A 12,094-nucleotide genomic window follows, 5' to 3' on the forward strand; every position below is an offset into this window, starting at 1 on the left:
CAGTGTCAACTACTTCAACCGAAAAAAAAAGAATGAGACAAAATTCAAGAAAAGTCGACTGGAATAAAAACCCTTAGGGGTCCTTCATCTTCCCATCGTAAAAGTGTTCCATCCAAATCATTAGGTTTTACATGCTAACTATTAGCCATACTATCACAAAGGGTTAAAAGACTGAAAATAAGGCCACAGCGCACAAATTGGACAATCATCATTAGCTCTAGCAAAGTAGCGTATCCCCCTGTTTGGATTATTTGTTATTTTTTTAAGGAACATAGAAAATTGCAAAAACATTCCCTCTGGGCGCAGATTTCACATTTTCTGCATAGTTTCCCAGCTGAGTATATCACCACAGCCTCCAAAGGGCTTTTGTCTGGCTCTTTAAAGAGCATTGCGCGCGCATGCACACACACACACACACACACACACACACACACACACACACACACAGACACGTGTCCTCACACACACTCAAACACACACAAATGTACTGTATGTATTTACAGTGCTCTCTTTCAATCATTCAGTTACACACAAAACACATCATGCTCAATTCCACCATACATTTTGGAATAAGGAGTCTGCTCCCTCTCTCTGCTCCGTGGCATGTTTCACGGGGCAGGCAGCACCAAGGCCAGGTCATCCTGCAGGCACGCGGCAGGGCCGGAGCACCCAAGGCCACAACACGCTGATTACTTCCAGCTTTCCAGAACAATTAACCTCCAGTGACTGTTATCTCACCTACAGTCAAACTGCCCCTAAAAGTCTGTGCAAAAACATAAGGGCAGTCTTTCTATAGGATAATGTTGGTGACAATTCACACTGCTTAACAGACACTGAGACAGACAGGACAAGGAGTCCTGAGCACAATTCCCTGCTGTACGTGTTCAGCTTGTTCCTCTCATATTTCCCCATGATATTGATGGACACAGACACTGTGGCGAAACTGATGAAAAAAATAAAAAAAAAACTACAGCCATTCTTCAAGAGGTCTCACTGAATGGGGAAACAGAGCAAACACATCCAAGATCCATAAACATGAAGAATTCCTACAGGAAATACTGAGATGTGCAAATATGGGCAAGTGTCCATCCGAGCCAAGCTGGAGGGGAGGTATGAAGGCTAATCATGGAGGAACTTCCTTCCACATCAACAAACAGGCCTAATCCATCTGTCCTCTATCGCTATTCCCGTCTTCATGATCCCATTGAGGTGGCTGTGGGGGAGATCTGTGTGATGTGGCCGAGGAACATCACTCACTTTTCCGCAAACTCACCCTGGGCTGCGTGGGAAACCTCAGGCCCAGTCACGAGCAGGTCTGCCCACAGCTCTCGGCGCCGGACGCCTCACCGCCACTGCTTTTGTTGAGGGACCTCAGGGCCCACAGCCGGCCCGGGGAGGAAACCCCAGGAGCTATAAAGGGACGCTCCTCTCAGGCCTCAGGGTCCCAGTGTTTATTGACACGCCTTAGGAATACATATTTTGGGGAAAAAAGTGTCAACTTGTCGTTTCCACCTTTGCCACTGAAACAGGGTCACTAATGGCTTCGGTACCTCTGTGTCTAGTTGAGGTGATGACTACCTTGGAAACATAGCTGCCGTTGTGGATAAACCTTGGGCCCATGTTTTCATTTGCTGAGGTAACTGGTCTATAAAATTACCTGGAAATTGTCAGCCTCATATTAGTGACTGTTAGTTGAGCTAACAGTGAAAGAATGTTAGCACCCTTGCCTTAATGGACACTAGTAACATATTTTTGTCACAGAGTATCACATCAGGATCCTTATCAGTGTCTGTGCCCATAATATTAACTTTCTACTCATTCTCAAGTCAGACCTTGTGATTGAAGTTTTGACATAGCAATGGTGCAGATATGGTATCTTTCTTTTGCACTGAATGTTCCAGCCGAGAGATCAGACTGTTGCGGGTGTAAACAGTGATGATAAAAAACACTGGCTAAAAAGACACTATTTTTGGTTTGGATGGATGTGTTCTAAACTTGAAGACCTAAAAGCATGCCAGGGTATAAAACTGTGCAGGAAATCCAAATACTTACATGAGAAATCACTGATATTATTTGCTCCTGGTTATTGCAGAATTATTCTTGAAGCTCAAAGGCAAAGTATAACTTGGAAATGTCCACTGAAAGCTATTTCATGAAAACTCAAGTCTATCATATCACTAAGAGCTCATTAGACGTATTAACTCACACAAACAGCCTGGTAGGATTCAACAACCCATGTCTCAGTAAACATTGCTAATAATGTCTGACTACACTGTTCTGAAAATCAGGTTTTTAGCATTACATCCTCAGCGTACAAGGAGCTGAGTCAATGCTCTAACTGCCTCTGGTGATATAATAGAATGACTAAATGATGGGAAACTATTTTCATGTGGCTGAAACCAAAACAAAATATTCTTTTGAAGGATCCAGCCTGAAGATCAAGAAGATTGGTTTGAAATGGTGTATGGCACAGATAGAGGTCTAGAGTACTACCATATGTTACATCATAATTCTTCAGAATCCAAACAATATCACAATCTTCCATGTGCAACCCATTTTAGAATACCTTAATCAGGGGGCAATGGTAGTGTAGTGTGGCTAAGGAATAGCTAAGGAGCTGGGCTAGCATGCCATAGCCTGAAAAGATGCGGGTTCAATTCCCAGCTTCCACCATTGTGCCCTTGAGCAAAACATTAACCCTGAGTTGCTCTGGGGAAAATGGCCCTTGGATAAAAGCTTATGCGAAATTAATAAATCCAAATGTATTAATCGTTTCTTTACATGGAGTGAGATGATCAAAGAAATATCAGTGTAATAACAAAAAATATTATGCTTCTATATGCCAGTTATTGTTATTCCTCCATTATTTTTCATGCTGTCATTCTGGCCATTCCATGCAGGGTGCTGTTGGGGCCCATTGGCCACTGGATGCTGTGGGCCCAGGCAGACAGGCGCAGGTATTTCCTGTGCAGCCCTGAGGGGCCCGTGCGGGAGGGAGCCAGAGGATGACGTAAGGGACGCGGCGGAGTCGGCAGGAGCAGTGGCAAACGCCGCGGGATTTTCCGAGCCTTATTCCTATTTACTTATTCCTCTCTTGCCTGCCACCTCTTCCTGCTCGTTCACTTTTTCCTGCTTTCCAAGTGACACAGGGAGCAGCTTTTTTTTTCTCTGAGCTCTGAGTGGAAACAGTGGAGAGTCTCCAGACAAACAGAGTGAGCATTTTACTGTCCCCCAGTGAAAAGCAAACTTTACAATCACCCAAAATAAAATGTCAGCGCAAAACCCTCCAAACAAAATCGATGCTGTTGCTGCTACTGCTACTGCATTTCTGCAACTGAATGCCGAAATGTCCACAATTTCAATTATTTGCCACATGATGATGATTATGACTATGGCCTGCATGTACATAGACTGTGTTTATTATTTATTACAATAACAGAAGAAAATACCAAAAACACACAGATGGACATGGTAAACTAATAAAATGTTGATATTATTCACATTTAACCTACTTTTAAAGTGTGCAAATGTTTTCATTCTCCACCAAAGACATAGTGTAACATAGCCTAACTATGTTTTCAAATGGTTGGCAAAAGTAATGGTTCAGTGACGTTGAACCTCTCTGGTTTAACCACCTGTAACTATCTGCATCAGACCATCCTGATCTGCTTGGGTGATACCTGGCCTCTGATGATATAGCGGCTCTGTGTGTGTGTGTGTGTGTGTGTGTGTGTGTGTGTGTGTGTGTGTGTGTGTGTGGTGGTGGTGGTGGTGGTGGTGGTGGGGGGGGGGGGGTCTGTTTTTTCTGAGAGAAAAGTGTGGCATCTGTATTCTAAAATACTGTATGCCTTCATCTTCTGCCCTAGTTCCCCCCACAATCCCAATAACGGCATAAGTCAAAGCCCTATTGTTCCCATGTCTGATTTCTGACCTTTATTTGATCTTTCTATTCTTCCTCAAATGTCTTCGAATCAATGACCACATTGGTATGACATCAGCTGACTGTAGCATCTGGACAGAGAAAATCACACGCCGGAGGAGAGGGAGGACCTTCACCGCACAGTCGCCCACCGCTGGACGTTTCTGGATGGGTGGGAGGAGTCCGTCCGGGCAGCCTTAAAAAATGAGCCCGACCGCGTCAGACAAAAACAGACCCATACAAGGCAGTCAGGGTAGAGGGCACGGGTACATATGAGCGAGAAGTAGCACAGGTTGTCTGCAAGCGTTAGCATTACACGCATGATTTTCTCAATCTGGCCGAGATAGTCCATTGCGCACCAGATAATAATACTGTGTTGATACTGTCGGAAGTGTTGTTATTAGAGTGAGGGCAGTGACAAAATCTTTACTGGGGGGATCTGCAAATCTATTGATCAGATCTGCATTTAGAAAGTCCGTTGGCTTTCGTACCTTTATCACCTGTAAGATTAACTCGCCAGGCGGGAAATGCCGTACGCAGTGAACAGCTTCTTCTGCACGCTGGTTGTGCTTATATTATGGCAAGTGGAGGAAATCGCTGAGGCGTGCAGCTGTTCTCCTGTGCATCCTCAACAGGCTTTCTGCAACGCCGATGTTGGTGAGTAGATGACGGTAGGAACCCATGGAGATCCGACATTTCACCCTCATTCAATGCTTGGAGACTTCCAGCGCAGTCACATAGAGAACCTTCATTGTCTGGGAACTTGCATGTGGTGTCAGTCACTGAATATTTATGCTTAGCATATTCCATTATTTGTGTATCTTTTTTGTTCACTTGTTTGTCTTTACATTGGGACGTCTTCAGGTCATTGATGATTACAATTAAGATTTTGTTTTACGGTGGGTGTCACCTCACCTGTTAAACGAAATATTATATTATTTTCATAAACAATGATATCGGGATATAAATGAGAAATCATTTTCTCTATTATCAACGTAGGTCTACTCTATTGTGTCTCAATAATTGTTTGAGGGTGAAAGAAAAACTCTCAGAGGGATTGTTGGTTGGTCAGGAGGCTATTGGCCAAGGCGTGTAAACATTCACAGTGCTGCATATCCTGTTTAACACTGCTGCACCCTCGTGCCAGTTTTCGAAAACCTGGTCTCTGGTCGCGAGAAAATATGATGTTTTTTATGCGCATGACGTTATGTTGACCAGGCAGTCTCACACGAAGGGTTAAACACTTGACCTCGTTTGTGTTCACCCCTTTTGAGTTTCCTTGTGACGTTTACATAAGGTCAACCTAAGGTTTGCCTCAAATGTCATGTGCTCAATTTCATATGTTTCCAGGATGGTCATAATTGGTATAGTCTTCTTCTTCTTCTTCTTCTTCTTCTTCTTCTTCTTCTTCTTCTTCTTCTTCTTCTTCTTCTTCTTCTTCTTCTTCTTCTTCAGATGTTGTCACAAGTGGTTATATAAGCTTTGACCTAAATAAACACTTGTGCAGCTGTTGTATTAGTCTTTTATCTGAACATTTGTATCTTTTTGGCCTACCTAGTTTATTGAAACTGACAAGTCCGATTGTTGTGATAGGCTACTCACTTTCAAGGAGGGAATTCGTTTTAGAAAGAACAGTTTCCCACACATAAATGTTTGAAAATTCTGCTTGAATAATTGTATTGTTATGATGGGTGCCTAATTACTGATTGTATGCAGAAGAGCATTGTGGGATAGGAGTTTGGGGGTTGTGCTGGTTGTGGAGAGGTTCATAGTCGAGTTTCACTTCACAGTGTGAAACACTTACAGACTACAGACCACAGACAATTACCTTTGTCTATGTCATTGAGCTCTTGGTGGTTTAAGGCAGTCTAATGTGGAGGACATGTTCGTGGTTACATTAAGTGTGTGTGTGTGTGTGTGTGTGTGTGTGTGTGTGTGTGTGTGTGTGTGTGTGTGTGTGTGTGTGTGTGTGTGTGTGTGTGTGTGTGTGTGTGTGTGTGTGTGTGTGTGTGTGTGTGTGTGTGTGTGAGAGTGTGTGAGAGAGAAAGACAGAGAGAGAGAGACTCAATAAATGTGAAACCAGTGCTCAGGTCATTAAACTAATACGATTTAAATGAATTCAGCATACAACCACCAGGAAGATCAGAGGTGAATGTTGAATGTGGGCCTCACTCCTCTCCCTATAACAGATCTCAGACCAGGCTTTGGATGCCTGCTCTGACTGATGTGGGAAAGATCTGAAGTCTCTTAGTGGTTTACTGGCTTCAAATAAAATGGTGAGTCCTTCCTGGCCCAGTGATAGCAGACAAATGCCAGGCTATGGCTATGGTTGTTTGGGTAGTGTGTGTGTGGGAGTGTGTGTGTGTGTGTGTGTGTGTGTGTGTGTGTGTGTGTGTGTGTATATGTGTACAGCGTACCTGTGATGTGAATGTATTGGCACAGAATAAATGGGCCCTCTCTTCTCTTCTCCCTCCAAGTGTACTCAGCATCCAGATCATGACAAGCCTGTGTACGTGGCAGTGGCTCTAGACAGAGAGAGAGAGAGAGATAGAGAGAGAGGTGAAAAAGGAGAGATATCCCATGATGGAGTGTTCAGATTCTCTCTCTCTCTCTCTCTAACTCTCTCTCTCTCACTCCCTCTCTCTGTGATGGTTCTGGAAGCAGGTCCACACGGAGCTGATGGGTGGTGCTGCCGGAGCTGCAGGTCTCCAGGAATGGCAGGAATGTCGTGAGTCCCAATGGGGTTTTCCCACCCGGATCAGTCCTAATTCAGCAGGACAGTGCCCTCGCCAGAGGCCAGTTCACAGGCCCGCCCTCCCCACCATAGCGTGGCTCGAAGGAGGCGAGGGTGAATCCGGAGCCAGCAGCCTCGGGAGGAGGGGGGCGTGTCAGGCATGGAGAATGCATCTGGCTCACTGAGTTCTGGACGGGCCCGAAAGGAAAAAGCAATGAAAGTAGATGACCTTTCAGAAATATGTGTGGCATGCGACTGGAAAAAAAGCCCCTCTCTGTGTTCTGGCTGCTCCGTTTGTGTTACCTCAGCCCACTGGATCGTGAATAATGGTGTCGATTTGACGCAAAGATGTTTTCGGTTCTGCCACATCTGAAGGGCCTGGGCCGCATTAGAAGCCCCGACTGGTCTCGCCGTCTGATTCGAATGAAAACGGCATATTTTCATTCCAGTGGTCGCAACAAGATGGCAGCCTTTTGAACCTTAGTTCCAAGTGTGTTGAATAGCTGAATTGAATTACTAAAGAACGCTCATTGCTGGTTATCCGAGCTTTGATGGTCAATGGACAGGAGAGGAAGAGCATTCTTTAGTGTGTTAGTACCGTGACCTGCCAAGGGCAGGACCACCCATCGGTCTGTTGACTTTTCAGATGTCCACTTTGATCAAATGAGACAAAACAGAACATTTAGAATAAAATGTACCACGATACCTTAAACCCAGTGATCTATAAGACATCTCTGGTTTTGGACTTTAGCCGATGGCTCTTAAGTCATACCCAGTGAGACTAAGGCTCAGTTGAAGAAACAAGTTTTTGTAAGCTAGCGAGCTAGCAGGCAACAGACTTCCAGGCAACTATATTTCATGGAATAAATTCAGGATTTCATGAGCATGAACAAAGCTGAACTTAGCAAGCAGAGCCTGCTAGCTTTGATGCCGTGTATCTCAGACACGAGCTGATTCGCTATTTGCAGAATGCTCTGTAGATGCGCGGCTGAGGATGGTGTTGGTGCCAATCATCTAGAGCAGTCTATTCCCATCCCCCATTTTGTCTGATGGGAACAAATTAGGGAGCTGATAAGCGCTTATGATCTCTTGCATTGGCAGCAGAAGACCCCTTTTAATTTTTCATTGGCTTATTTGATCCTCAGTTTCCTTGGGAATACCACACCTTCCAGTGTACACAGAGCACTGGTGAAAAGAGATACAGTACTGCTCTATCTGTGTACACAGAACGCTGGTGAAGAGAGCTACAATACTGCTCTATCTGTGCACACAGAGCGCTGGTGAACAGAGCTACAGTACTGCTCTATCTGTGTACACAGAGCGCTGGTGAACAGAGCTACAGTACTGCTCTATCTGTGTACACAGAGCGCTGGTGAACAGAGCTACAGTACTGCTCTATCTGTGTACACAGAGCGCTGGTGAACAGAGACACAGTACTGCTCTATCTGTGCAGCCAGAAGGTGTGCAGTTTAGACTGGGCTCTGAATGTTATCTCGGCATGCTGCATTCCGGTGCATTCTGCACCACTTACCGTAATTGACCAACTCCAAGTTGCACAACACGAAGTGAAGTCTACGAGGCTCCCTCAGCATGAATGTGGAAGCGTTCTGATTGAGGAACTTAATGATAAACAGAACTGTTATGTCCTGGCCGGAGACTTTGTTTATCTTTGTGTTTGGGTGTATGTGTGTATGTGTGTGCGTGGGTGTGTAAGAGAGATTGTGTCGCCACTCGCCAGGGACCTGGTCTTGGCTGGCATTCAGAGACAGCCAAGAAATAGCATCACTGGTGCCCAGTGATGCTTTGGAGAGTGAGTAGCTGGGAACTGTGTGTGTTTGTGTGTGTGTGTGTGTGTGTGTGAGAGCGTGCGTGTGTGTATGTGTGTGTGTGAGAGCGTGCGTGTATGTGTGTGTGTGTGTGTGTGTGTGTGACAGAGGGTTTGTATAGAGGTATGTGAGGTATTCTGGCAAAGGGTCACCACATCGTCCGGGGTGTGTGTGTCCGAGGGGCCAAGGCGGGCGTGGCACCGAGCATTCCGAGGAAGTGGTTGGGGACGAGGGCAGGAAGGGGAAAAGAGAAGCGAGGGAACAGAGAGTGTCGGAGGGGAAGAAAACTTTCCTGGGCTTGTCTGTTTTTTGGGTGGAGTGGGAACACTCAAATGCCACACACACACACACAGACACACACACACACACACACACACACACACTGCTGGAATGCCTGGCAGGAGTTTCTAACTCTGGTGCCAGTGTCCTCACATCAAAGGAGCCTGCATTTCTGCCATAGGTGGGGATGAGTGACACGACATGGCCGTTTAAGAAACAGACGAGGCTCCGTCCTGAGCTCCCCTTCAGGTGCTTAGCTCACCGTTGGCCTCCGTCCCTCCACCAAGGCCAAGAAACAAACACACACTGGCCTTCCGTCTGGGCTGGAAAGTCACTCTCTGTTCCAGTTAACATTTTGCTAAACTGTTTTGTCTGCTGACTGAGTGATGTTTCACATTAATGATGTATCACATTCCTTCCCAGATTACTCTGGGGAGACAAGTCACAACATCAGTTTGCGCTTTGATTCTCACGGGACGCAAACCAGCATCAGTCGGGGGTGCCAAAGCAGTCAAGGATGTGATACGTGTGTGTCAAGCTGGATCTTGAGAGCCTGACTAAAGTGTGTGTGCAGGTGTGTTGTGGCCTGTTGTGACCCCCCCCCCCCCCTCCTGCTCTCTTGATCTCTCCATCTCTTGCAGATTTGGAGAAGGAGGCAGAACTAGAGCAACAGGCTCCCGGAGTGGAAAATGTTCTAAAAATACAGAAGCGGGGGCCTGGGGAAGTTTGGTCATGTGTCAGCGACTCTCGCAGGACTCGGAAAGTGGACGCGCATGACAATCGAGCGGCGTTTCAAAAACACCTCCAGATCTCCGGCTTCCTCTGATCCCTCCTCTCCCCAGCTTCTCCTCCTCCTCCTGCTCATATTTGTATAGTGTTACATAAAGCACTCCGCGCAGTCAAGTCCAGGAGCTTTTATTTGTCCCAAAAACCCTTTTAAACGTCTATTTGTGGCAGCTCGCTGAGGAGAAACTGCTTCCTAGACTGGCAGGGCACGGAGAGTGGAGGCTGGCTTCAGGTGGAGGAGGACTGCTGTCTCATACACCAGACGCTAGTTAGCGCTGGACCCTCTCCTGTGTCCACTCACAGGGGAGTGTGACTTTAACAAGCATGTGACAAACTCTGGATGGTTATTGTGCAGAATAGTGTGTGTTGGTTTGTGTGTGTGTGTGTGTGTGATTGTGTCTGTGTAGGAGACAGAGGTTTCATTGCCTTTCCCTTCGGTGTGTGCTGTTGCGAACAGATTTTATGGCTGTTGAGTCATCAACCACGTCTTATGAGACTTACGAGTCCTGTCTGACACGAGGACCTCTCTTCCACTGGGCTGTAGACTTTTCAGCAGTGTGTGTGTGTGTGTGCGTGTGCGTGCGTGTGCGTGTGTGTGTGTGTGTGTGTGTGTGTGTTTGCATGCATGCGTGTGTCTGTGTGTGTGTGTGTGTGTGTGTGTGTGCGTATGTGTGTGTGTGTGTGTGTGCAGTTTATTTTCCTTGAAGCTTGTAGGCCCATTTATTCCTTTTCCAGTCTGTTTCTCTACTATACCCGGAGGGAAATCTGATATCCAAATCAAATGTAATATCCATCATGCCACTGTGAAAAGTAGTACAGCACAGCCCAAGCTGAAATGGTCAATCAGTGTGCTGAGAAATATATATATTATATATTTAGATTTAGATTTATGTATATATATAAGGGGCTGCATTCACAATGGCCGTAAACTTTTTACAGCGTGAAGGTGAAACGTTTGCTTGGACGGACGTCAGCGATCACAAAAGTTTCTTTGGCCTCTCCGGCCATTACAGCACACTTCAGAAATGATGCCCTACCTTACATCATCACCCTTGAAATAAACATGAAGTAAAAATCAAATCCCACTCCCAGCAGGCACACATCTCCTTATAAGCGTCTCCTTCTCAGCGTTGGGTCAGCTCTCTCTCTCTCTCTCACTCTCTCTCTCTCTACCTCTCTCCCTCTCCCCCTCTCTCTCTCTCTCTCTCTCTCTCCCTCTCTCTCTCTGTGCTGTATGGAGCCCAAGTCACCCGGTGTCCAGCTCAGTCACTTTCCATCCGCAGACCACAGGCCGCGGGCAGAGGGTGGGGGTGGGGGTGGGGGTGGAGGGTGTTGAGGGGAGGGTGAGGCTGGGGGTTATGTGCTGTAGCCCTCCTTGTGGGGCGGCCGAACCACAGTGACTGGAGCGCCGGGCCACAGAGAGTGTGGACCTCAGCGGTTTTCCTCTGAGCTCGCAGCCCTGCCGCCGGGGACTTCCCAGAGGAGAGCAGAGGAGAGGAGGAGGGAACGCTGCATCCCTTCATCCTTCTCTCTCCCTCCCTCACTCACTCTCTCTCACTCTCTCTCACACACACACACACACACAGAAGATTGGCCGTAGTCAGTGTGTCTGAGGGCACACTTGAGGCCAATGGTCAGTGGGCACTTGTGACACTTTGACGCCCTGTTTGGCCTTGTCACTCTGAGAGAACAGAGGATGTGGCCAACCATGATCCATGTATCTATTCGTGTCTCGGGGAGCCTTACCTCAAACCGGACCTTGAGACTATATTCTTTGTGAGAATGTGTGTGTGTGTGTGTGTGTGCCTGTGTGTGTGCCTGTGTGTGTGTTTGTGTGTGTTAGAGCACGCCTGCATTTGTTATTAGTAGAAAGAGGTGCTTTTCCTTGGGAAAAACAGGGATTATTCTGCCTGTTTTGTTCTTTTGTGAATGTTTCACACTGTGTACAAATCAGTGTGTGTGTGTGTGTGTGTGTGTGTGTGTGTGTGTGTGTGTGTGTGTGTTGTATACACCCCATTACAGTTTTTATGTACCAAGGAAAAAGGAAGTCATTCAGCACTTTTCTCCTGGTTAGTGGTTAGTGGAAACAAGCAGATGCTGTCAGTGTGGTTCTGTGTAGGTGTGTGAGTGTGTTTGGATGTGTGTGTGTGTGTGTGTGTGCCAATGTGTGTGTGCCAATGGGTGTTTGTGTGTCAATGACTTGTTTTTCTATGCATGTTATGTGTATGTATATTGAGAACATTGGGGGTTGAGGTATTGTGTGTGTGTGTGTGTGCGTGTGTGTTTGTGCGCGTGTGTGCGTGCGTGTGTGTGTGTGTGTGTGTGTGTGTGTGTGTTTGTATGCGTGTGCCAGCATATGTGTATGTCTGTGTGTCAGGGGGCTGTGTTTCATAGATTGCATCTATGTGGTTTAGTAAAACTCAGGATGTGGGTGCTGTATGTTTTTATGGAAACTTTGACATGGCCACTGTATTGTGTGTGTGTGTGTGTGTGTGTGTGTGTGTGTCTATATGTGTGTGAGGCTGTAGAGAGGTATGTGTATGGTGAGTG

General features: G+C 46.4%; 1 protein-coding gene across 1 annotated transcript in view; it reads left to right on the plus strand.

Moving 5' to 3' along the window:
* Positions 1-4,161: 4,161 nt before the first annotated feature.
* The window catches only part of timp2a (TIMP metallopeptidase inhibitor 2a), an 18,295-nt gene continuing 10,362 nt past the window's right edge, over positions 4,162-12,094 (plus strand). Inside the window, exon 1 of the mRNA XM_062526330.1 lies at positions 4,162-4,576. Coding sequence (XP_062382314.1) covers positions 4,447-4,576 — 130 coding nt within the window. The 5' untranslated portion in view covers positions 4,162-4,446. The remainder of the gene's footprint in view (positions 4,577-12,094) is intronic.

The sequence above is a fragment of the Sardina pilchardus genome, chromosome 22 (genome assembly GCF_963854185.1).
Source record: "Sardina pilchardus chromosome 22, fSarPil1.1, whole genome shotgun sequence".
NCBI classification, from domain to species: domain Eukaryota; kingdom Metazoa; phylum Chordata; class Actinopteri; order Clupeiformes; family Clupeidae; genus Sardina; species Sardina pilchardus.